We start from the raw sequence: 24,590 nt of genomic DNA, 5'->3' as shown, positions 1-24,590 counted from the left end.
ATTGAACAGAACAGATACTATTAAAGAAAACCAAAATACGTCACCTTAAAATATGTCACTTTGGCATTTGATTATTTTGAATTAAAGGTGTTTGAAACATCAGTAGGCTCACGAAGGACACTCTGATCTTCCATTCTCTTCCTGAAAGCAGGAGATAAACATCCCATATGAAAGGTACCCTCCTTATACTAGGAGTAAGGCATTCTTATCACCAGAGACAGGGGATTTGATGCTGAGAAATCCATACACACAAACCTTACTAGACAGATCCTTAACCTCTTACTTATCATTTACTACTCTTGGGCCAAACCCCTCTGTCTTGTCAATTCTTCACAGATTGATTGTTTCCTTGTCTAAAGGTATAAAGTCTTCCTGCTCTGGTCACTTCTGAGGTCTTCATTCTCTTGTGAAGCTTCCCGTGTACATGTAAAAAATTAATAAGGGGCGCCTGGGTGGCACAGCGGTTAAGCGTCTGCCTTCGGCTCAGGGCGTGATCCCGGCGTTATGGGATCGAGCCCCACATCAGGCTCTTCTGCTATGAGCCTGCTTCTTCCTCTCCCACTCCCCCTGCTTGTGTTCCCTCTCTCGCTGGCTGTCTCTATCTCTGTCGAATAAATAAATAAAATCTTTAAAAAAAATTAATAAAATTCACATGCATTTCTTCTATTAATCTGTCTCATGTCAGTTTAATTCTTAGGTCCAACCAGAGACCCAAAGATGGGAAAGGAGATTTTTTTTCCTCCTATATTATTATCCCAATTTTATGTATCAAAACTGAGCCTTCCAGATCTCAAAAGTTAGTTTTTCTAACCACCATTGTCATACGAATTGTTGGTGGCAAATCAGGATGGCAATTGGTGTCTTTTGACTGAGTTCTGGATGCTTCCTGCTGGATGTACTCCACTACCAGGGCAGTCGGGAGAAGCAGGGTATATCAGCCGTGGTGCCTCCGAGCCACTCACAATGACACCTTGTATTGATTCTACAACTTGCCCATCTGTGATTTAACTTTCAAAGGTCCAAAGTTGCAGTAATCTGAGAGGATTTGTCTGTCCCATCTGCCACACAGATCTCTTTTACTACCCCAACACTAACTGGGAAGTGTCAATAACTGACCCGGACTGGACTAGGCAGACTCTCTCTCTAAGGAACTGGATTGGAACCATGCAGACCCAGTTGGCCAGCTGCGAGGAGATGGGTTAGAAGCTTCTGTAAGGTCAGGTGCAGAGACCAGCATTTGGAATGGTCCGAATGGAGCCACATGTCGTGGATGAGTACAAGAAGCCAGTTTGCAGAGATTCAAGGCCCCTAGTCCTCCAAAGAGAGACAAAAAGAAAGAGTGAAGGAGGGAGAGAAAGACAGAGGGAGATGGAGAGAGAAATTAGTTGCCTAATGATTTTCTGGTTCATGAGACCCAGTTAGATACCCTGTAATGTGTTTCCACTATATTCTATTAATAATTCCTTTTTCACTTGAACTTCTTTGAGTGAGTTTCTCTGCTTTGTAGCCAGATGGGCTCTTGGTAAGTCGTCACTTGTGGAATATAAGGTACCCAACTGTGATCGCGTTTGTTGCAATGTGACAATAGTCAGCTAATCAACAGTGTTTTGAACACCTCCTAGGTAGGCGTGGGGCAGAGCCATAGTCCTTGATCTAAAGGAGCTGGGGCTTTAGTGCATCATTCACGTGCAAGCTTAGTTCGGGAAGTAAGATTGACCCAGACAAAACCAGCAGCGAATACATGACATCACAAAATCAAGGGTTTGGCTGGGTGAGCTAATTCTAAGGGCAATGTGAGTCCAGAAAAGGGAATATAAGGAATTCTTAAGGGAAGTAGAGCACTTACATTTCATCTTGAAAAGACCGTCAGGATTTCAATGGATTGAAATGAGTGGGGGGGGGGGGCTTTGGGAGGAGGCGGTTGTCCGATGGGGAGGACTGGCAGCTGCTGGGGGTCTGCGGAGGCACAGGGAGGAGAGTGAGGTGCGTGCAGAGTAGGAGAGGATTACAGGAATGGGGTCCACCCAGGCATTGGAGGGAGTCTCCTCCAGGTTTCTAAAACTGCTCTTTTACCCTCTCTCATCTGTGATTCCTTCTTTAGCCCTAAAGACATTTCCTAATCCTCCTCTTTCCTCTCTTTCCTTATGACTGTTAAATTTAAAACCATTCTTCGTGGCTCTCTTTTGGGAGAATCATTACAGGAAGAATGATGGTGCTTTGGGGAAATGACCCACCTTTCTAAACTTAGTGGTTCTTCTATGAGTTAAATGATTTCCCAGACGAGCCCAGATGATTCTTACCGCATTTGAACTTCACCCCTTGGCTGAAAATTGCATGCAGCTCATGGCCCTCCCCTTCCCGCACACACATCTCCTAGGCGCCCTTGCCCAAAAGTTTCATCACCTACTAGAACAGCCAAAACATTCTTGGTGTATTTCTGTTAGTGTTTAACCAAATATCTGTCTCTAAGGGGCGGGTTTAACTAACAGAAGAAAGATTGAAGCCTGAGACTTAAAAAGACAGCTTTTGCAGGGTGAATCCCTGGGTTCTGGAGGAAAGGGAGGGAGAGGCTTGGACACAGGACCGAGCCACGATGGAACCTAGCTTCACCTCCAAGGACACTTACCTGAGACATTTCAACCCTCGGGATTACCTAGAAAAATATTATAACTTTGGGTCCAGACACTCTGCGGAAAATGAGATTCTCAGGCATCTTCTGAAGAATCTTTTCAAGATATTCTGCCTGGGTAAGTTAGTGTGTTGTCTGTGTGTCTCCCCGCCAAAATGTGAGACATACAGACAGAGTCTCAGGGCATGGCTGGGTTTGACTCTAGTCCTTGCTATGTGACAGCCCTTCTGGTGTTACTCATTTATTTAAAGAGAATGAAAACCAATGCTTTGTTGGTATGGGTATTTTACAATTTACAAAGTGCTTTTATATGCATGAGCTCATGTGGGTGTGCAAAGGGAAACCAGAAGGCAGGAATTCTGTCCTTGATTCCCCATCAGTTTGCTGGGTGACCAGAGCAAGCCATTTAGCCGTGATGGGCCACTTAAGAAATGAAGATTCTAGTATTTACTCTGCTTCTAACTCAAAGGAATGTTGTGAATATGCATGAGGTAAAAAGACCTCCCCACACAGGAAGAACTGGATGCTTTTTGGAGAGAGACATAACAACTCAATTAAAAAAAAACACACACAACAATTTTAACTTTCCCCAGCAGCGTTCCTTAATAGGTTTTACATTTTCTGTGTGGCCGTCTTTCTGGATCAGGGGTCTGTACACCAGATGTAGATCTTTTCTTCCTTCTACACCTAAAAATATCCCAGCAGCATGCCTCCAGCCTGGATTGGGGACTGGAAAATGCAAAGATGTTAAAAAAAGATTTTGAGGGATGAGGAGTAAGTAGAGAGGTGGTCTGTCTTTGGGGCTCTCCTGCCCAGTTCCAGCAAAGACCATGCGCATCAGCTCTGGCTGCTGTCATATGAGGTCTGACCCCCTTTTCTTGTTGCCTCCTCTAAACCAGATGGCGTGAAGGGGGACCTCCTGATTGACATTGGCTCTGGCCCCACCATCTACCAGCTCCTCTCTGCTTGTGAGTCCTTCAAGGAGATCATTGCCACAGATTACACCGACCAGAACTTGCAGGAACTGGAGAAGTGGCTGAAGAAGGAACCGGGGGCCTTTGACTGGTCCCCAGTGGTGACCTACGTGTGTGAGCTCGAAGGGAACAGGTAGAGAAACCAGGCTCTGCTTCCCAGCTTTCTGATGGTACCTGAGTGACAGTTCATTTTTCTGAACCAAGAATCATCCTTAGAGTCCAAGTTAAAAAGCAAAGGGAACACAGAGAGACCAAAGAGAAATCCAGATGGAGAATAAGAAGGAGAGAGAGAGAACGAGCTAGAGGGGAGTGGGAGTGTGTGTGTGTGCATGTGCGCGCACCAGACCAGAGAATTGAAGAGATGGCCAGTGGGACAAGAGGAGACAAAACCTTCCCAGGCCAGTGTGAGGGCACAGCGTGCGGTTCAGGCACCATGGGACAATGACATTTAGGACAAGTTCAGGAGAGAGGTGAAAATGGCTCCTTACCAGTAGTTTTGGGGTGTCAGGGCTTGCCCCCCAGAGCCATCCTCCATCCCGGTGCACGGGACTCTGCTGCGAGGGTAGCCAATGCTGACACCACCAGACACAACAAAAAGCTGACTAGGTTTTTGAACGGGGATTAGCAGCGTGAAGGAATTATCTGAAAAGAATTTGTTACTCACCATCCACAAAAATCAGAGCTTGACATACTCATAGCTAATGACCAAGCACTTAGCCTACCCTGTCTGCAAGTCAATTCATGCAAACGAGTCTTGTTTCAATGATTAATTTCTCTCCTCATGAGAACTGGGCAGTTGCCTACTAGCCAGAGGTGGCCCGTTCTGTGTTTCACTTTGTCTTTCTCTTGTCCTGATGTCCCTCCACCCTCTGGCCATTGGCCGGCTCAGCCCAGTCCGGCTGTCGCGGCCCGCGCAGCGCACTGTCCCACCAGCCGCAGAACGTCGCTGCTGCTATGCGTGTGGCCGAGGGAGGCTCACAAACTCCTTTGCAAACTATATCAAAAGACCACTTCGATATCCCTCTTCGGATCCTGCTGGCTCTGTCTGCTACTTCTTGTAAGCTCAGTTATTTCTACTTTTTTTTTTCCTGCTCTTATTGGTTTTTTTTTTTTTTTTTTGGTACATTTTCCGTCTTTCTCCACCCTCTTGCCCATGGTTTATTTGTTACATAACTCTTCCTTCCCCAATCCACTTCCTCCTGTGTTTGCACCCCCACCTTTGCTCATAGGCTTTGCTCATCTACTAATCTGTGTGGCACAGCATTCTCTGTCTTTCCTTGTCTTGTTGCTCACAATGGGAAAGCATACCTGTTTTTTTAAAGATTTATTTATTTTAGAGACAGACACAGAGAGTGCATGGGAAGAGGGGCAGAGGGAGAGAGAAATTTATACAGACTCACGTTGAGCACAGAGCCTGATATGGGGCTCGATCTCAGGACCCTGAGATTGTGACCTGAGCCGAAGGCAGACACTTAACCGTCTGAGCCACCCAGGAGCCCCCAAAGCATACTTATTCTTAATGAACATATCCCATGCTTCGGTCAGGAAAGGGCTCTCTGACTTCCCAGCAAGACAACCCCCTTCAAGAAACAAGTGCTGACACTTTTTGGCTCTTGGTTAAAGAAACTAACACTTGTTCATGTGTTCAACAAGCCCGGACTGAGCACGTACGGTGTGCCGCAGAGTCCTAGCTACTGGGATAGACTGGTGGACCAGACGAGGAAGTCTCGAGTCTCCTAGACCTCACATCAGGGAAGGCAGGCACATGTCATACCACTTAGGGCTTTGAGACCAGGCTAACGATCCTGTACTTCAAGTGCGATGAGAGGGCATTAGAGGTGTAACTGGGAGGGTGATGTGACCCCATTTACGTTTACGAAGATGTCTTGGCTGTTCTGTGGAGAATGGATTGGAGGGTTTAGAGGAGAATGAGAGATGCAGAAAGGACACACTTTAATCCAGGTAAGAGATGATGGTGGCTTGGACCAGTGAATTGGTTGGTGATGGAGAAAGGAAGATGATTTTAAGATGAATTGTTGAGATGGACTGGATAAGGGTTGGTAATGACTAGTCATGGGGCATGACGAGAGGGAAGTCTCGGGGATGATGCCCATGTTTCTCAACTTGAACAACAGGAGGAGTGAAGGAATATTCCAGAATCCCAGGGCTAAATATAAAATCATGTGATCTTAAATGTCCCTGAGGAGCATGTCTACCTCCACACTCTTCTTCTGGAGTGATGGTCAATTCATCTTTCTATATGTCCACTTAAATTTGATTCTCATCCCTTCACCAAATGTGCTTATTCCTGAGTCAAGTTCTCTTCTGATACTAACTCTAAAGTCTGCTTCTGTTTCTCTAACCCCTGCATTCTCTTTTCACAGTCTGCCGAACTCTAGCTCAGCTGGAGCGTTCTAAACCTCATGTTCGTTCTCTTACGTGTTGTTGCTACACTGTCTTGTTGACAGTCAACGTGGGTTGTCCGATGTAAGTTATCAAGGCGACTCGTTGTTTATACAATTCCTTATAATATGGTATGGACAAATGGGAGTTTTATATTTTGTTTCCCAGATAATGTTTTTGCTACATGCGGAGGCACTAAACTTCCACTTGGTTTATGCTGGTCTTTTACCCCTTTTACCAGGCAGGGAAAGTAAGTCTTGAAATCAGATAGTGTAAATCCTCCAACTTTGTTCTTTTTCAAGATTATTCTGGCAATTTTAATGTCATTTTATATATACATTATGTATATATAAAATACATAAGTATATATTATATATAATATATATAAATATATATAATATATAGGATATATAATATATATAAGTATATATATAGGATATATATAATATATATAAGTATATATAATATATAGGATATATATAATATATATATAAATATACATAATATATAAGCATATATTATATATACTATATATTTAATATATTTATTATATTATATTTAATATATTTAATTGAAGTATAATTAACATACAGCATTATATTAGTTTCAGGCATACAATATAATGATTCAACATTTCTGTACATTACTGTACATTACTGAGCGCTCATCATAAGTGTGCTCCCAGTTCCCTTCTCCCATGCCCCTCCCGCCTCCCCTCTGGGAACCATCAGTTTGTTCTCTCTATTTAAGAGTCTGTTTCTTTTATTTGTCTCCTTTTTTCTTTCTTTGTTTCTTACATTCCACATATGATTGAAATCATACGGTTTTTGTTTTCTCTGTCTGACTTATTTCACTTAGCATTATATTTTCTTGGTCCACCCATGTTGCTGCAAATGGAAAGATTGCATTTTTTATGGCCAAGCAATAGTCTCTAGTGTGTGTGTGTATATTATATATATATTATATACATCATTATCTGTTCATGCACGGATGGACGCTTGGGCTGCTTCTTTTATCTTGGCTATTGTAATTAATGGTGCAGTAAACAAAGGGGAGCCTAGATCTTTTCAAATTAGTGTTTTGTTTTCTTTGGGGAAATACCCGGTAGTGGAATTACTGGATCATAGGGTGACTGTAATTTTTCGAGGTACCTCCATACTGTTTTCCACAGTGGCTGCACCTAAAGTGCCGACGGTTCCTTTTTCTCCACATCTTCGCCAACACTTGTTATTTCTTGTCTATTTTAGCCTTTCTGACAGGTAGGAGGTGATATCTTACTGTGGCTTTGATCTGAATTTCTCCGATGACTAGTGATATTGAGCACGTGGTTCACATGCCATTTGTATATCATCTTTGGAAAAATATCTATTCGGGTCCTCTGCCCGTTTTAATCCGATTATTTGTTTCTTTGGTGTTGAGTTGTATACGCTCTTTAGATGTTTTAGTTATTAACCCCTTACCAGAGCATGGAGTCCAACATGAGGCTTGACCCCACAACCCTGAGATCATGACCTGAGCTGAAATCAAGCGTGGGATGCTTAACGGACTGAGTCACCCAAGTGCCCCACTTCAACGTATTTTCTAATTTCCTTTATGATTTCTTCCTTGACCTGAATTATTTAGAATTGTGTTGTTCACTTTCCAAAAATTTCAGGATTTTCTAGATATCGTTATTGGTTTCTATTTAAATTTTATTGTAGCGAAAGATTGACTTTATGGTCACCAGATGGTCTATTTCAGCTAACAATCTGTGTGCTTTCTACACTGAAAAGAATGTAAATCATCCTGTTGTAGGTGTAGTTTCTCTAAATATCAATGAAGTCAGGTAGATCGGTAGTATTTTTCAAATTTTCTATATGACTTTTTGCTTATCATTTACTAATAGAAAGATATTAAGATCCCAAACTATGATTGTGGATTTATCTCTTGTTCCCTATCATTCTGTCAACATTTGCTTCATACATTTTGAAGTTCTGTTACTACCTGCATATATTTTTAGGATTGTTTTGTCTTCTTGATTTACTGACCATTTTATCATTAAAGAAATATCTCCATTTACTGCCAGTAATACACTTCATCTTGAAGTCCATTTTGATATTAATATGGCCACAGCAGCCTTCTTATGGTTGGTGTTTGCATGGAACGGTAGATAGCGTCAAAGGTGGCTCCCAATAATCTTCACCTCAAATACTCATCTCTTGTTTAATTGCCTTCCCTTGGGTGTCCATTGGATTTAGTGACTAGATTCTAACACATACAATGCAGCAGAGTATTGGGACATCAATCCTGAGATTAGCTTACAAAAATACTATGGCTTCCCTATTGAGTGTTCCCTCTCACTCACTTGTCTGGAGTGAGCTTGGAAGCAAATTTGCCCCAGTTGTACCTTGAGGTGAGACTGAAGACATGGCCAACACTCTGCCTCATGAGGCACCTTGCATCAAAGGTACTCAGCTAATCTGTGCCCAGATATCTGACCCAAGAAACTGGGAGATAAGTGTTTGTCATTTTAAATCACTAAGTTTTAGGGTAATTTATGACACAGCAATAGATAACTAATGGACATGGTATATCTTTTCCACCCTTTTGTTTTCAACCTATGTGTGTTTTTATACTTAAAATGGTTTTCTTGCAAGTGGTATGTAGTAGGTCTTGCTTTTCAATCTAATGTGATGATTTCTGCCTTTTAACTGGATCCTTTAGTTCACTTATATTTAATGTAATTACTGATAATGTATGATTGAGTGTAAATCAATCATCTTGGTATATATTTTCTACTTGTCCCACCTGTTTTGTTGTTCATTTATGCTTTTGTTCCTGCTTCTCCTTGGTGTAATAATGTTTGATATTCCATTAGTATAAATATAAAGATTTTTAGTATTCCTTTTTATCTTCTCTGTTGACTCTGATCTTTTCTATTGACCTCTTTTGTGTTTTGTGTGAGTGTATATATGTGTGTGCATGTGTAATATTTCCAAAACGTTCAGTATGTATTTTTAACATATCTAATACCTCATGAACAATGTAGGATATTTCCATAGTGTAATTCCTTTATCCCACTCTTGCCTTAAACACCCGTCATATATTTTATTTTATATATGCTATAACATTATAATACACTGTTATTATTTTTGCTTTAAAAAGTCAGTAGTGCTTTTATTTTTTATTGCTTTATTTTTTATTGTAGTTAAAAAACACATACCATAAAATTTAGCATCTGAACTATTTTTAAGTATACAGTTCAGTAGTTTTAAATATATTCACATTTGTCAGTAGTATTTTAAACGAACATATATGAAGTTTTTTGTATTTATCTGCATATCTGTCCTGTCTAGTATTCCTCATTCCTTTCTGCAGATCTAGACTTCTATCTGGCATCACTACCCTTCACCTGAGGAACTTCTTTTAGTATTTCTTAAAATGCAGGTCTGCTAGAGACGAATTCTCTCAGCTTACCAATGTCAGGTAAGAATCAGTAATTTTTTTCTTCCTCATAATATAAGGAAATTAGCCATTTTTGATACCCAAAGTCCTTCTGTCATCTCTCTCCCCAGTGTTTCTTGTTAAAATTGGAGATTTTAGGGGTGCCTGGTGGCTCAGTCCGTTAAGCGTCTGCCTTCAGCTCAGGTCATGATCCCAGAATCCTGGGGATCAAGTCCCCCCATCAGGCTCCCTCCTCGGCAGGGAGTCTGCTTCTCCCTCTCCCTGCCACTCATGCACTCTCTCTCTCTCACACACAAAAATAAATAAAATCTTTTTAAAAATTTGGAGATTTTCAGTCCAAATATTTTAATTTAAAGCATCATTTTCATATTTTCTTTCAAGATCAGTTTGGACCTTTGCTTTCATTTTGTAATCGTATCCGCAATTATGGGAACATTTTAATTTTATGTTCATTTTATATGATTTTTCTAGTTGTTGAGTTTTTAATTCTGATTCATCTTTTGGTCCATTGAATAGGCCTCCAACTAATGTTTTTAAGAAGAACACGTAAGTGACATTTTCTAAGCCCGGGTATATTGGGAGTGTGCTTTTGTTGCCTTTACACGTGAAAAACACCATAAAATTGTTTAGTATTGCCTGAATATTTCTCCACTTCTCCCCTCCTGGCATTTAGTAAGAAGTTGAGAGGCTACTTTCATACGCCATTTTAACCTATAAACCCTTTACTTAGAATTTTATGCTAGCTGTCGTCTTCAAACTGAAGATAATGTTCTTCAAAATAAATGTAATTTCAAACCTCTTTTTTTCTATCAACTAGGTGATTCCACAGAATAAAACAGGTATTAACTAGGGGGGAAAATCCTGTAGCTATGAGGATTTGGGCAATATTCAAAGTTATTGAATAAGTAAGGTATTTCCCAGGATTTATAGAATTTCAGGGAAAGTTTATAAAAGAGTCCTCAGTCAGTCAGACAATATACCTTTCTGAGGTCCAAATCATATGTCAAGAAGGCTTTTAGAACTTTCTTCTCAATTTCCCTGCTTATCACAAGCCTTTCCATCTCATTCAGAAATGAGCCCTTAAAATCTAGCAGGATGCTAAAAGCATTGCTGCTTATCTCATGCCAAAATCATCAGCTTGTAACAATTGGCCCCCGAGAAACTGTCCTTTCCCAGTCGCTGTTCGAGCAAGGAACCGCAGTTTTGGACAGTAAAATTCTGCATTCTCGCTCTTATCCCTGCGCTAGATGCTGTGGCTTCAACGATTTTGAGAACGATAGTGATCCCATTCGACTTATGTCTTTCTTGCATCTTCAAGTACCTCTATCAGCTCACAACCTATTTCCTCTGAGATTATTTCTTCTTTATCTGAAGCTGTTTCTTGTGCTGACTGCTGCCAAAGACAATTCGAGCTGTCTCCTCTTCCTCTGCCTTTGCAGTGTGACTCATTCATTTAGAAACCACTCATTTTTAAAACTATCCAAGAAGTTATAAGGCACTGGTACCAAATTCTGGCTTCACACTATTTATCAAGTCAGAGAGTCACATGCTAAGATATAAATTACAGCTCCAGCACGAGCCAAGGAAAATGAGCTTTTACCTTAAGAAATCCTAGAAACGGCACTGATGAACGGCTGGCTCCTGGAAATCGCGTGTGGCCTGCCTTGTGGCCCTCGGACTAAGCAGCTTCCATATCACGTGGAGCCTGCTAAGGAATGTAGGCTCTCAGGCCCTGCTCCCCACCTTCAGAACCAGAGAACCTGCATTTTAATGCACTCTGTGGGGGATGGTATGCATTTTACGGCTTGGGAACTACTGGTGTCTAGAACGAGCTTCCCGACAGGTACACCAGGAGGTACTGGTGAGTGGGAATGAGTTACCGGTGCGCTCTGCAAGTTCTCCTTAGTCCTCAGGGTAGCCTGGAGGGGTCTGGGGAAGCTGGAGCCCCCCACCCCATGTCTCTACAGAGAGCAGCTCCTCCACCTTCCCCTGCGTGCCTGACAGAGGGAAGCTTGAACACCTGTAGAGACGAGGTAAACGTTCTCCGTACGAAGATTCTCGTGTCTATTTAAGAAAATGTTTGTTGCCCAAAATAGACACACTTGAGCCGCATTTGTCCCACAAAGCTATTGAACTTCCTCTATGCTGAAGCATCTCTGTATTTTCATGTCTTGTCAAAGATTGATATTCCTTCTCAACTTCAAGATCTTGATGGTCATGGTGACTGTTTCAGTGATACCCAGGAAAAGTTTCTCCCTTTTAAAAGCATGCCTGTCTCTCAGACGTTCTCCCTGCATTATCTCTCTGGGAAAATACACAGGGCAGGCTGAGAAAATGTCACCTGGCCATTTCCTTCAAACTGTAAGCCTTTCTACCCGTGTGCCTGAAAGTGCCCCAAATAGAGCTCTGATCCTCCCAAATTTGCTCTGTCTCTGGTACTCTCATTTCCCTGGGTGTTGCCATCATCTAAGTACTTGAACAAGCCAGAAGCCTAGAAGCCAAACTTGCCTTCTCCCTCTCAGTCATGTTCTTTTTTTTTTTTTTTAAGATTTTATTTATTCATTCGAGAAAGAGAGAGAGATAGAGAGAGCATGAGCAGGGGCAGAGGCAGAGGGAGAGAGAGAAGACTCCCCACTGAGCTTGGAGCCTGACATGGGGCTTGATCCCAGGGCCTGGAGATCATGACCTGAGCTGAAGGCAGACACTTAACCAACTGAGACACCCAGGCGCCCCTCCCTCTCAGTCATGTTCTGTGAGCAGCACCAAGTTCTACCCATTTTACTTCTGAGTTTCTCTCAAACCGGTATATGCCTTCCAATATTTTCTATCCAGGCTATTTTCCTGGTCCAGGCCACCATCCTTTCCCTCCTAACTGACCTTCCACCTCCACTCTTGTCCCAAAGTGATCACCTCAAACTGTAGATCCGATTGCACCACTCCCTTGCTTAGCTCCCCTTCGTAACTTCCCATGGCTTTTAGGAGAAAAAGCAAAATTCTTAACACGGCCCCCAAAGCCCTGTCTAGTCCAGCACCTGCTGGCCCCCATTGCTTCACTTTCTGCCATGCTCTGCTTTTTTCCTCAGATCCAGCCTCATTGGCCTTCTCTCCATCTTTCCTCCCACCACATGGCCTTTGCACGTGCTATTTTCCCTTACTGGAATATTCTCCTCCCCTCCCTACTCTCTGTGGCCTAGTGAACTCTCGCCTATCCCGTCTCTGCTTACCTGACTCCGTTTTGGAGGAGCTTTCCTTGATACTCTAGACCAAGTCAAGCTTCCAACATTCCTTGTTGGCGCCATGTCCCTCTCCTTCCTAATGGTTATCACAGTATTAAATTGTCATTTTTGTGGATGACCATTGGATTGATTCTTTCTCCCCTCTGCCCCAGACTACTCTAGACTGTAATCCCCATGATGATAGGATCTGTTTCTCATTTGTTCTATCTTGGGTCCCCATTGCCCAGCACCCTTGCTGCCACATCACAGAGATTCAAAAAAAATTGTAAGATAAGTAACTGCATGCATTTTCTTCCCAGCCTCTCCCTCCTGAAATGTCTGTCTTTCACCTGACTCAGCTGCGGCCTGTACCAAAGGCTTACTAATGATTATTCCTGGCTCGTACAGTCCTTACATTGGTATTCAAGCTTAGGTAGCTTTTTATATCTTTAACACATTTTGCTCAGGAGGGCCTGCAGGAACCTCTGGGGACAGGGCTTTGGAGGGTGAGCGTCATGTAAAGATCTCATCCAGGGGCTTCTGGTCCACCAGCTGCCTTGCAGAGATGAGGCAGGAGGAACCTTCTCTGAAGCTCAGGGTAATTTCCTGGGACGTGGGAATACGCCCTCACCAACTGCTCCTCCAGGAGCCCTACTCTCTACCCCCCCCCAGCTCCCTCAGGCTTTGTGGATTGCATATTTACAGAGGAAATGGCTGCCCTTTTCTATGTTGTGATGTGTTGGAAAGAGCAGACCCTCAGACCTAGAGAAACTGTCACACTGCCGTTAGCTTCTTGCGGAAACACCTAACACCTTTCTGTTGTGTGTTGATTCCTTACCCCTTGAGCTGAAGTGAGCAGTACTTGCCTGTGTCTCCAGGCCAGTCCATTTCCCTGGGCGTGGGCTCGGTGCAGGCACTCGGAAGCTCTGAGGTGGCATCTTGGCACAGCTACCTGGGCCACCGAGTCCCCCGGTGTTTGCTCTGTGCCCAGGGACAAGCAGGCCTCCACGGCAGTGGGTGTTTCCAGACAATTTCCCTCTCAAATTGGCACATTCTCTGTGAGGTTTCTAGACTTCGCAATGTGTCTCCCTGTTTGGGAACAATTTCCATCATCAACTGACTGGCAAGGACTAGTTCTGTGGTAACACGTGTCTTTCAAACAGCTTAACACACCATAGGGCACAGATGTCCAATGTGCTTCTGACGTCATCACTTAAATACACAAGCCCACAGTGTTCCCAACATAGAGGATCATCTTGAAACACATTAAAAAAACACACCATGTTGTCACTCCTTCAGCTTCTTGTCTACACTTCAGTTATCCATATGTGCAGATAGGTTATTTGAATTTTTCTCTTCTAGATTAATTTACCTATTCAAATCTGTGTTTCACAGACTTCCGTAATGTTGAATTGTTATTTTTTATTCTTTAAATGTTCAGTCAAATCACCCACGTTCTAGGAGGTTGAATAGCAGCTTTGTAACCGATGTCCCTGCTTTTAGAATGACTAAACTTCCTGTTTGCCCAGGACTGAGAGGGGTTCCCAGGACATGGGATTTTCAGTGGGAAAACCAGGAAAGTCCAGACGAATCAGGACAAATTGGTCACCCTAGTACCATTTTACCCTTGACAGGGGAGTAGGTAGACCCAACCAAAGGTAATTATCATTCCCTGTCTCTCCCACTTTATTGGCTGGTAGGAATTCCCGGAAGCCAATACCTTGCTAAGCTACTTCTCTTTCTCTCCTTAGTGTAACAGCTTTCCCAAGATAAAATTACCATCACATATGATTCACCCATTTAAAGTGTGCAATTGGGTAGTTCTCCATGTTACCACGTAGTTGTGCAATCTTCACCCCAGTTCTGGAACATTTTCATAACTTCCCGAACAAACCCTGTACCCACTGCCAGTCAGTCCCATTTCCCGGATCCTCTCACTGCTGGCAACTACCAGTCTGCTTCTGGTCTCTGTAGCTTTGCCTTTTCTGGACATTTCATGTAAATGGAATTATACCATACGTGGCCTTTTATTTCTGATTTCTTTCACTTAGCATCCTGTTTTCAAGGTTCTTCCATGTTGTAGCATGAATCAGCACTTCATCCTTTATAGGACTGGCTATGATTCCGTTGCATGGGTATGCCACGCTTTATTTATTTCTTCATTGGTTGATGGACATTTGGGTGGTCACCATGTTTTGGTTATGATGAATAATGTTGATATAATTACTCAGGTACTAGTTTTTGTGCGGGCGTATGTGTTCATTTCTCTTGGAACTCCTGGGTCATGTGGTAACTCTATGATTAACCTGAGGAACTTCTACCAGACTGTTTTCCAAAATAGCTGGACTTACATTCTCACCAGTAGTGTGTGGAGGTTCCCATTTCTCCACATCCTTGCCAACACTTGTGATTGTCTTTTTTAGTATAGGCGTCCCAGTGGATGTGAAGTGGTATCTCACAGTTTAATTTGCATTTCTCTGATGGCCAAAAATGTTGAAAATTTTTTTCATGTGCTTATTGCCAAACCTCTTAAGTGGAAAATTATAATGTAAACGATGTTTATAAATAGCTGATTTTATGCACTGGGATTAAGATTTTTTTTAAAGATTTTATTTATTTATTTGACAGAGAGCACAAGCAGGGGGAACGGCAGGCAGAGGGAGAGGGAGAAGCAGGCTCCCCACTGAGCAAGGAGCCCAACACGGGGCTTGATCCCAGGATCCTGGGATCATACCTGAGCTGAAGGCAGACCCTTAACTGACTGAGCCACCCAGATGCCCTGGGTTTAAGATTTTAACTAAATATTGAAATAGAATGTTCACAACTAGTTGCTGTTATCCCAAATCATTCTCTGTGGACATCCACTTCCAAGTTTTATTTGAACCATTGACTTTTCCATGTGACCAGAAGTGGTTCCAGGGTAAGTCCCTCTCTCACCTGCTCTGATGTTGGGCCGTCCTCTGTGGGGCCATTGTCTCCGTCAAGCCTTGCTGCCTGAGAGGCTGTCTTCTTCTGGAGCCAATGGACTGTGTGTTGCCGGAATGTAGGCCTGCATTTGCACCCCTCGTGCTCTCTCTGCTGATTGACTTTGTCAAAGTGCTGGATAGTCAGTCATCACTCTTATTATTTGGGCTCTGTGGCCTTCTGGGCACTTTAAACACTCGTTCTAGGTGTTCTCGCAGCTCTCTGATTTTCTGCCATTCTTTCTCCTGGGCTCTTTCTCCAGTTTCTCCTGTACACTCTATATGCTCATTTAATTTAGCTCATCCGTCAGCTTGTTCCTTCGCACCTCCCCTAACAAATTCCAAAAGGATCCAAGACACTCGATTCCTCTCCTGCCCTCGCCTCCTCTGCCTCTTTCACAAACGGGTTTTCTCTCAGGAAACCCTGCGGATTCGGCAGAAAAGGACAGTATTCTGAGCAAGACTACCGAGAAAATGACCCCCTTGAGAAAACACTCTCTGTCTGGAATATGTTTCGGGGTTCAAGAATGGCAACTAGTGGTTTTCTTCTTTCTAGAGGGGCCCTGGTCACGGTTGTGTTGTGGTTACTGACCATTTCTGTAAATGGCTGGGGATGACCCAACTCACTTCTCAGCGGCTACGCAGAAATACTGTCTCCACATCTTAGAGCCATTATTGCCTGATACGTATCAGTCAGGTGGCTGCTATGTTGCAGTTTGGCAGAGAAGACAAGTGGAATAATTCATAAACAAACAAGTAATAATAATAATAATAATAATAATAATAATAATAATAATAAATGAGCCAGACACTATTCTAAGCAGTGGAGGAGGATTCCAGTCCATGGGAGAAGCGGGGATGTACTCCATTATCATTTTCATGTTATCGCTCGCTTGACAAGGGGATTTAGCCCAGCACAGGGTAACGTGGTCACATTCCTATGGCAAAATGGCCCTTCATGTCTCCTTTCCCCATTCTTACAGCGGGGATGTCCCCAGGGATATACCATGTGGGACGACCCTGCCATTTTCAGCCCCGACCAAAGAGAGCCGGGGTTCTCATGAGCACAGGGGCAAGTGGTGCTTGTCGGCTTGTGTGTTCCAGAGCCAAGGAGCTGGAGAAGGAGGAGAAGCTGAGGCGCGCGGTCACGCGGGTCCTGAAGTGCGATGTGACTCAGAGCCGGCCGCTGGGCGCCGTGTCCCTGCCCCCGGCCGACTGCCTGCTCAGCACGCTGTGCCTGGACGCCGCCTGCCCAGACCTCCCGGCCTACTGCGCAGCCCTCAGGAACCTCGGCAGCCTGCTGAAGCCGGGGGGCTTCCTGGTGGTGGTGGACGCCCTGAAGAGTAGCTACTACATGATCGGCGAGCAGAGGTTCTCCAGCCTCTGCCTGGGCCAGGAGGCAATAGAGGCTGCCGTGAGAGAGGCTGGCTACTCCGTGGAGCGGTTTGAGGTCATCTGCCAAAGCTATTCTTCCACCATGTGTGACAACGAAGGGCTGTTCTCCCTGGTGGGGCGGAAGCTGAGCACATCTGTATGACCCCTTGTGGTTGCAATTAAAGCAATTCCTCTGCCTGGCCCAGTTAATCCCGGTCCTCGGTTCTAACTGCCACGGTCATGGTGCTGCGTGGAGTCTGACGGCTGGGCCCGACGGCTCGTGGCCGACAGGGTGGGCGCAGTCAGTCAGTGGAGGAGCCACTGGGGTCCGCCAACCCCGTGCTCCTGGGTGTGCTATGGGGACCCAAGGATGAGCAGCCGACACACCCAGTCTCCACTGCCCATGGTTAGAAAAGACGACCTCCTCTTCCTTAAGCATCCCAGGTACAGCGGCCCACGCCCCCACAGGCCTGCAGAGCAGTGTCTGCCCTGATGAGCTCTCTTTCCCAGGGGAGCTGCTGCTTCCTTCTCTCTCGGGAACATGCTTCTCCTGTTCCCCAATAGTTGCCTTATCTGGGGACCCCATCCTCTGCGGGGGTCCACTGGTGCTACCACCACGTCTGGGGTCAGAGAACAGCCGTCCCCTTTGCTCCTGGGTCCTAAGTCTGGGGCAGGCCCTTCTCGTACTTCCTTTAACACGCTAGGCCAAGGCTGTGACTTCTACATGAAGAGAAGTTCAGGAGTTAGCAAGAGAGGTAACAGGCACCGTCTCACATCTGCTATAGAAACAGGTATCTTCCACGCTCGTATCCTCAAAGGGTTCTGCAAGGTAGCCTTTTTTTTTTAAGATTTTATTTATTTGAGAGAGAGAGCACGAGCTGACGGGGAGGGAGAGAGGCAGAGGGAGAAGCAGATCTGCTGCTGAACAGGGAGCCTGACACAGGGCTGGGTCCCAGGACCCCGAGATCATGACCCGAGCAGAAGGCAGACGCTTAAATGACTGAGCCACCCAGGTGTCCCTAGAAGATGGCCTCTTGGCATAACTCTTGGACAAGCATCTCCTTGGAGTTACACTTACCTGCCCATGGCATGCCTACCTTCCCTGGTTCCTAGGCCCCATCGCCATGATGCTCTAAAACAGACGTAGACAAACTATGGCCCATGAGCCAAACCCAGCCTGCTGCCTGTCTGGTGAGGTCTTATTGGAACCCCACCATGGCTGTTCGTTTATGTATTGTCTATGGCTGTTTCTGTGCTATCATGGTCGAGTTGAGTAATTGTGACAGAAACCGTAGGTATGGACAGCAAAGCCTAAAATATCTGTTCTCTGGATATTTACAGAAGCAGCTTGCCTACCCCTTCCCTAGAGAGAGGGGTGTCCTTGTCCCCCAGGTCTGAGGCCCATCTCTCCAGTCTGTTTCTCATTCCAAGATTTCCCTCTCCCCAGGATTACTGACAGAGAACATCGCTGTGTCCCGCAGGGAGATTCCTTCCTTCCTCTGCCCCCACATGTCCTGACAATCACATCAGAGCCCGAGAGTCTGTTATCACACATGTAGGTTCATTTGGTTGTGTAGGACCATCAAGTCACAAGACAATATCCGTCCATTTCCAGGTTGTTTTCAATTGTTCGATCTCCTAGGACATTCACATTACAATTTCTAGAGATTCCATCCTGAAGGACACTAACAGGTCAGTCCAGGCTGGATGGAGAAAGCCAAGTCCAACTCTGATCCTATAAGCAGGTGGGGATGACCAGGGCTGTGCCTCCTTTCTGCAAACAACTGCTCTTGAGAAGAGCTCACTTACCTCCCCAGGAACCACCAAGGCCACAAAGAAGCAACCAAGTTTGTGGAGACAGGGCTCTTAAACCCAGTGCCATTTACCCAAAGGCCACAACTTCTGGAACTTCACGCATTTGGGTTACCTCCCAAAAGGACGGCCCTTACTTACATTTTGCATAACTGTTTTGCCTGGCTTAAAGGAATGCTTTGCAATCTCTTTCAAGAGCAAGCTTTAAAATAATAGGGCTTCTGCTTTCATCTATGAAACTTTGGGAGTGGAGGGGAAACGTCTGAGATGAGCCTGGCAATAACAGTTTTATAAGGCTCAGTCCCTTCGCAGACAGTCTTCTGTGATTTTTACCTTTAAGATGACATTTATTATATTGCATTATAACTGTCTTATTTTCCTGTTTCCCCACGGAACTGTGAGCCTCTTGGGTTTACATTTAGATTCCCCAGTACTTTGGCCAGACATGGTCTCGAACGCTGGGGGACAGAGCAGTGAGTGGTGGATGGAAGAGCCCTGTTCTCGGGAGTTGATGGTCTAGAAGCAAAAGTGGGGGAAAGGAAACAAGTCAATAAATAAGAGACTTTCTGATCGCGACAGAGCTATGAAGGAAAGAGAACAGCAGGATGGAACAGAGGCTGTCTAAGTGACAGAATATCTGGCTGCAAACGGTGTGAACAACAGGGGTTTATTAATCTCACTAACAGGAAGTCCAGAGTAGGCTTTTCCGGGAGAGAATGGTGGTTCCTCAGCATCACGTAGCGGCTGGTTCCACCCGTCTTCCATGAGAGATCTTCTCCAGAAGCACCCAGCAGCTTTCTTACATCTTATTGACCCAAAGGGAGTCACAGGCCCACCTCTAGACCAATTACACATTAAAATGGAAAGAACAAAGGGCACATTCCTTGAGATTCACTAAGTGAAGGATTTCTTAGCAGCAAAGAGGAAAAAGAAAACCCAGTGGATTCAATGAAAGAGCCAACATCTTAGCAATCGGTTCTCTTTCTTTCAACAACAAAGATCATCCCATTTTCAAATTCTGGCTCTGCCACCTAGTGGCTGGTTCTCCTTGGGCCAGTTACATAACCTCTCTGTGCTTTAGTTTCCTCAGCTGTAAAATGAGATTCAAGTGGAATTTCTTGTCAAGAGAATAAAAATGAACTGCTACATATAAAGGACCTAGAATAATGCTTAGCAGTCAGTAAGCACATAATATTTATTTATTTTTAGCTATAATCCCAATCTTCACCTTTGATGCTTGTTGCCAAAGCTGTGGAGAAAAGCTGTCTTGGTCTCTAAGCAGGAGAGAGAATTTCAGTCCTGGGCTGCAGGCATGCAGGCTCTTTTCTGGCACTGCCTTCCAGAGGAGGTCAGATAATTCTCGATTTCTATGCCACATGCCAATTCCTTTCTCATGTAAGCCATGCATTTATTATTTATTTAGAACCAGGCAGTGGGGATGCAAATGCATCCCCAGTGTCAGAGGGCTCAAGGGTCCCCATCTTTGCAGTCACAACACTAATGCCCCCAGTGCTTCTAGATGCTTCCGAAGGCACTACTGTGACCTCCAGCAGCAGTCCCCAGCCAGAATCCACCCTGGTCAACCTCTCCTGTTCAGGCTCTGCTGCTGGCCCACAGCCCCGGCCTGGGAATGCTGGCGAAGGGAGAAGATGATCCGTCTGGAGAAGGAAGCTGCCCGTTGGAGGCCTCAGAGCCAGGCTGCTTTCCTCCCAGAGACTTGGGGAACACTTCCTGTGTATACCGCAGGTGGGCAAACTTTTCCTGCAAAGGGCCAAATACTACATATTTTCGGCTTTACAGGTCATGCTGCTTTGATCCCAGCTACCCAGATCTGAAGTTACACCAAAAGCAGCAAAAAAAATCCCCCCAAAAAACAAAACAAAACAAAACAAAAACAAAAAACCCAAACCAGGCTGCACAATATGCAAATTAATGGGCATGGCCGTGTTCCAATAACACTTGATTTATAAAAACAGGTGGATGGGTGGATTTGGCCCAAATGTTGTAGTTTACTCATTCCTGATTTAGACCCTGAAGCAGTCTTGTTTGTACCCAAAGTTTTATAGGGTTTCTCGCAAACATTCTAGTTAGTTTCTAACCATCAGTCCTACTAATAGGAGCTCAGACCCAGGCCACGGGGCTAAAAAGGGAATCAGAAGATTTTCTCCATACTCGGTCCCTGCTCATTCCTCTCTTCCCCTCTGCATCCCCCAGTAAGAGCTCCTTCCTCCTCCCCCAGTTTGAAGGCATCTAGTAGCTACAGAGAGAAAATGGGAGTTGGGGCCCGATGAAGTCAATCACACCAATATTTTTCAAACTACAGGTTGTCATTCATTAGTGACACATAAAATTAGTCAATACACATTGGAAAAATAATAGAGAATAAACAGAAAACAAAATCCCAGATAGTAGCACTTCATATAGTATTATTTTGTGAGGTTTTTTTTGGTTTTGTAAAACAATCCTGTATGGATAGATAACCATAAATATCTGTTCCTAGATTATGATATAAAATGTATTTGTTACTGTAGGTTCCGATCACAAACGTTTGGAAGCCACTGACTGTAGTCTGGGTGTCTGGGGCTCATCTCTGGAGGCCAACATTTGTCTTTCATACAGATATTAAAGGTGTGGTCTCTGTTTTTAAAGAACTCCATGTCACAGGGGAAAACAGTTACAGACACTAAGACAGTTACAATTCATTGCGAAAAGAGCTCTGAGATGAGTAAGCATGAGGTGTTTTGGAGGGGGGATGCCAAGAAAGGTGGCATTTGCTCTGGGTCCTGCAGGCTGAATAGGGGTGTGTTTGGCAGACGGGAAAGGCAAGGCAACCTAAGGAACATCGTGTACAAAGCATGAAATGACTCTCGCTATCACCTTCCTCACAGATTTGCTCTCCGAGTGAAGTCAGGACCTAAGCAAACATTTGGCTGCTGGGTTTTGTTTGCTTTCCCTGAAATCAACAGACCAACCAAGTCACTAGCAAACGCTGAGTAGGGGTCACTCCGGTACCAACTTATAAATCTCTTTGACCACTGACCCAGCACGAGGTTTTTTGGTCCACTTTCTGGGAAGTGTTCAACAGTCTCCCCCTGAGCCAACTTTTATGATGCAGGAAGAGGCAAGCCTGTGTGTAATGTCCTGGTCAATGACCGGGGAAGAGAAAGCTATTAAAAAGGTTGTCCATCCATTTGGTGGCGTGCAGCCTGACCAGCCCGGCCTTCGTAATTCCCATCATCTGGCTGTCAAGTGTAATAAGAGGAGATGCCCATGATATGACTTACTAGGCCGATCTTTAAAAGCTGTGACTGTCCCCTCTAATTTTAGCCTCAGCCACACTGAGAATACGAGGAGACCGTTAAATCTTAGGGAGCCTTGGAGGAGGTGGGAATAGCTTAGAGATGGGAGACAGAAAACCTGTGTGAATCTTAGCTTATCACTTGATTGCCATGAAAGCATCATTCCACCCTTCTTGGGCTCAGGGCCCTTCTGTAAAATAGGGGTGATAATCATTTCTCAGGGCTATTGAGATCAAATGAGATACTGTGAAGACACTTTGTAACCTGTTAAGGGATATACAGCTACCAGATGAACTTGGATACCCCTTCCAGGAAAGCTGCTAAGCCACGTTGTTCAGTGCATTAAGATTCCCTTCATGAACTGAGTAAGTATGGCCTTCAAAAGCTCTTTAAAAAGCTCTTCAAAAGCTCTTCATCATGTCATTGAGAGGCTCCAGCTATGACTAGGGAATCCCGTCTTGCATATGCATTGTAACTAAGTCAGCACCATCGGCACGTTGAATCCAGAGTCTTCTTCTTGGCTGTTCATTCATTCAGCAGGCATTTATCGTGCCCCTGTTATGTGCCAGGCATTGGGCTTGGGGGCTGTGCATGCTATGCTGAAGGGGACCCAGACTCCGGCCTCACGGGACTTACATCTCCATGAAGGAGACCAGAAAGTAATGCACTCTTACAGAGCCTGAGGATAACTACTAGATATTCTGGGTCTTTAAGGGAGATTATCACAAAGAAAAACACCACCGTAGGCAACATCACTGAAGCTTTCTATGCCACATGTTCCAACAGAAGCAGTGATTTGGCCTTCCCCACGCTCTCCACCATTGTCTCTTCGGTCTTGTTGGCAAGTTTTGCACTGATTGGAGATGCTTTCCTTGGCCCCATGACCGCCAGCAGAGGGCGCACGTGGCTCTTTTCCCGAGACCTTTATTTCTCAATTTGCTCATTGATACAGCAAGGAATTGAAATTGAGTGAAACCTTCCAAAACAGGAAGCCTCTCCGGAGTATTTCCTTTTGTGTGCTCCCGGTATGAGGCTGCTAGGGAAAGGGGAAAGGAAAAGTCAGCCTATTTTTCTTTAACAAAAAATATGTATAATTATTTTTATAGATACATACATTTAAATTTTTCCTTTTCAGTCCTATACACAAAATGCAAATTTTAATAAAACCGTACAGAGGCTTTTGGCAAGGTTAGCATAAGAAATGTTACATATTCGGTTATGCGGTTAACTCACCATCATCTATTTCCTGTTTATTCAAAAAAGGAAGAAAGAAGTTTTTGTGCTTTTTCAAAACCCAGTTTTTTAATATTTAAAATGAAGAAATCTTTCCACAATTGCTGGCCAAACCACAATATTTAAAACTTTAATTTTTACGTTGGTAGTGTCTGATGAATTCAGGGGACCAGTTGGAGTTGAATTCTGAACCCTCCACAAATAATTGGGAGTTAATATTGCCTTTGTTCTGACCCCAGGGCTGAAGATCAGGAAATAATTTCCTTCCTGGCTGGTTATTAGAGAGGTCTTTCTCTTTTTAGAGAAAAGCTTTTTCTTTTTTTCCTGCAAAGAGCTATACTGTTGCCACTTGCTTTCTGACTTGGTCGAGGTTAAAAAGCTGCCTAGGGGCTGCACGGAGAGGCTCAGGCAGAAGCCCCGACAGCAGGGGGCGCAGAGGGACCCCCCTCCAAGGCCGCGGGCTCCGGAGGCTGCGCGGCCGCGGAGGGTGAGCCCTGGAAGCGAAGCTGCGCAGCCCCGCCGGCGGAGCTCAGCCAGGTGCGCGCCATCTTGCTATGAGCTTCACCTGCTGCTCCCGGGCGTGGTTCTCCAGCGGGTCCCGGAGTCTGCGCGGGCACTGCCCGGCCCTTGCAGATCCAGAAGGGCCTGCTCGGGTTCTTCTCGGGGTCCGTCCTGGGAGGCTTCTGCTTGTCTTGGAGCAGGGCGCGGTGCGGTCTCGGTGTTGCGCCCAAGGACTCCCAGTGCCTTGGCGCTGGCCCCCGGCCCACTCGCGGAGGAAGCGCCCTCGCGGTCCAGAGCCACGGCGTCGAGGTGGATCTGGAAGCCCAAAAAGTGGGCGGGTAGGAGGCCCGCAGGTGCAGACTGGCCAGGCGGCGGGCCACCGTCTCCACGTGGCTGGAAAGATTCTGGCAAATCTGGGAGCCCATAGCTGGTGGGCAGTGGGGCTAAGCTCCAGAGCTGTGCTGGCTGGTGCCCAAAGCAGGCGGTGGTTGTGAGGATGGCCCCGAAGGTTCTGCTACAGAGGAGGTCGGAGGGGGGCCCGAGGCTGGAAGAAGGGCCTCCCTGGGGCTGTTCCGTCCAAACACTGTTGCAGCAAGAGACGGATCCATGGGACCGCGCGGTGCACTGACCAGAGAAGAGCTTTCCAACATTTAAACAGGAGAGGAGTTAGGAACTGTATACAGTAGGTTTGTCTTCAGAAAGACCAGCAGCACCAGGACCAACTCACTTCGAAGCCTGACTTG

General features: G+C 45.0%; 1 protein-coding gene across 1 annotated transcript; it reads left to right on the top strand.

Moving 5' to 3' along the window:
• The first annotated feature begins 2,430 nt into the window (after positions 1 to 2,430).
• On the top strand, positions 2,431 to 17,212 carry NNMT (nicotinamide N-methyltransferase). Its single transcript, XM_008690053.2, has 3 exons — positions 2,431 to 2,747; positions 3,529 to 3,736; positions 16,733 to 17,212. The coding sequence occupies exons 1-3, from the start codon at positions 2,594 to 2,596 to the stop codon at positions 17,163 to 17,165; spliced, it is 795 nt and encodes a 264-aa protein (XP_008688275.2). The 5' UTR covers positions 2,431 to 2,593; the 3' UTR covers positions 17,166 to 17,212.
• The last annotated feature ends 7,378 nt before the right edge of the window (positions 17,213 to 24,590 follow it).

The sequence above is a fragment of the Ursus maritimus genome, unplaced genomic scaffold (assembly GCF_017311325.1).
Source record: "Ursus maritimus isolate PB19 unplaced genomic scaffold, ASM1731132v1 scaffold_16, whole genome shotgun sequence".
Lineage (NCBI taxonomy): Eukaryota > Metazoa > Chordata > Mammalia > Carnivora > Ursidae > Ursus > Ursus maritimus.
Note: the sequence above shows the minus strand (reverse complement) of the source record. Positions and strands in the feature narration are given on the sequence as shown.

Excerpts from the sequence above, each read along its gene's own strand:
- NNMT (XM_008690053.2), top strand. The coding sequence starts at position 2,594 with ATGGAACCTAGCTTCACCTCCAAGGACACTTACCTGAGACATTTCAAC. Across the intron at positions 2,748-3,528 it reads TTTCAAGATATTCTGCCTGG|ATGGCGTGAAGGGGGACCTC; the intron begins GTAAGTTAGTGT and ends CCTCTAAACCAG. Across the intron at positions 3,737-16,732 it reads TGTGAGCTCGAAGGGAACAG|AGCCAAGGAGCTGGAGAAGG; the intron begins GTAGAGAAACCA and ends TGTGTGTTCCAG.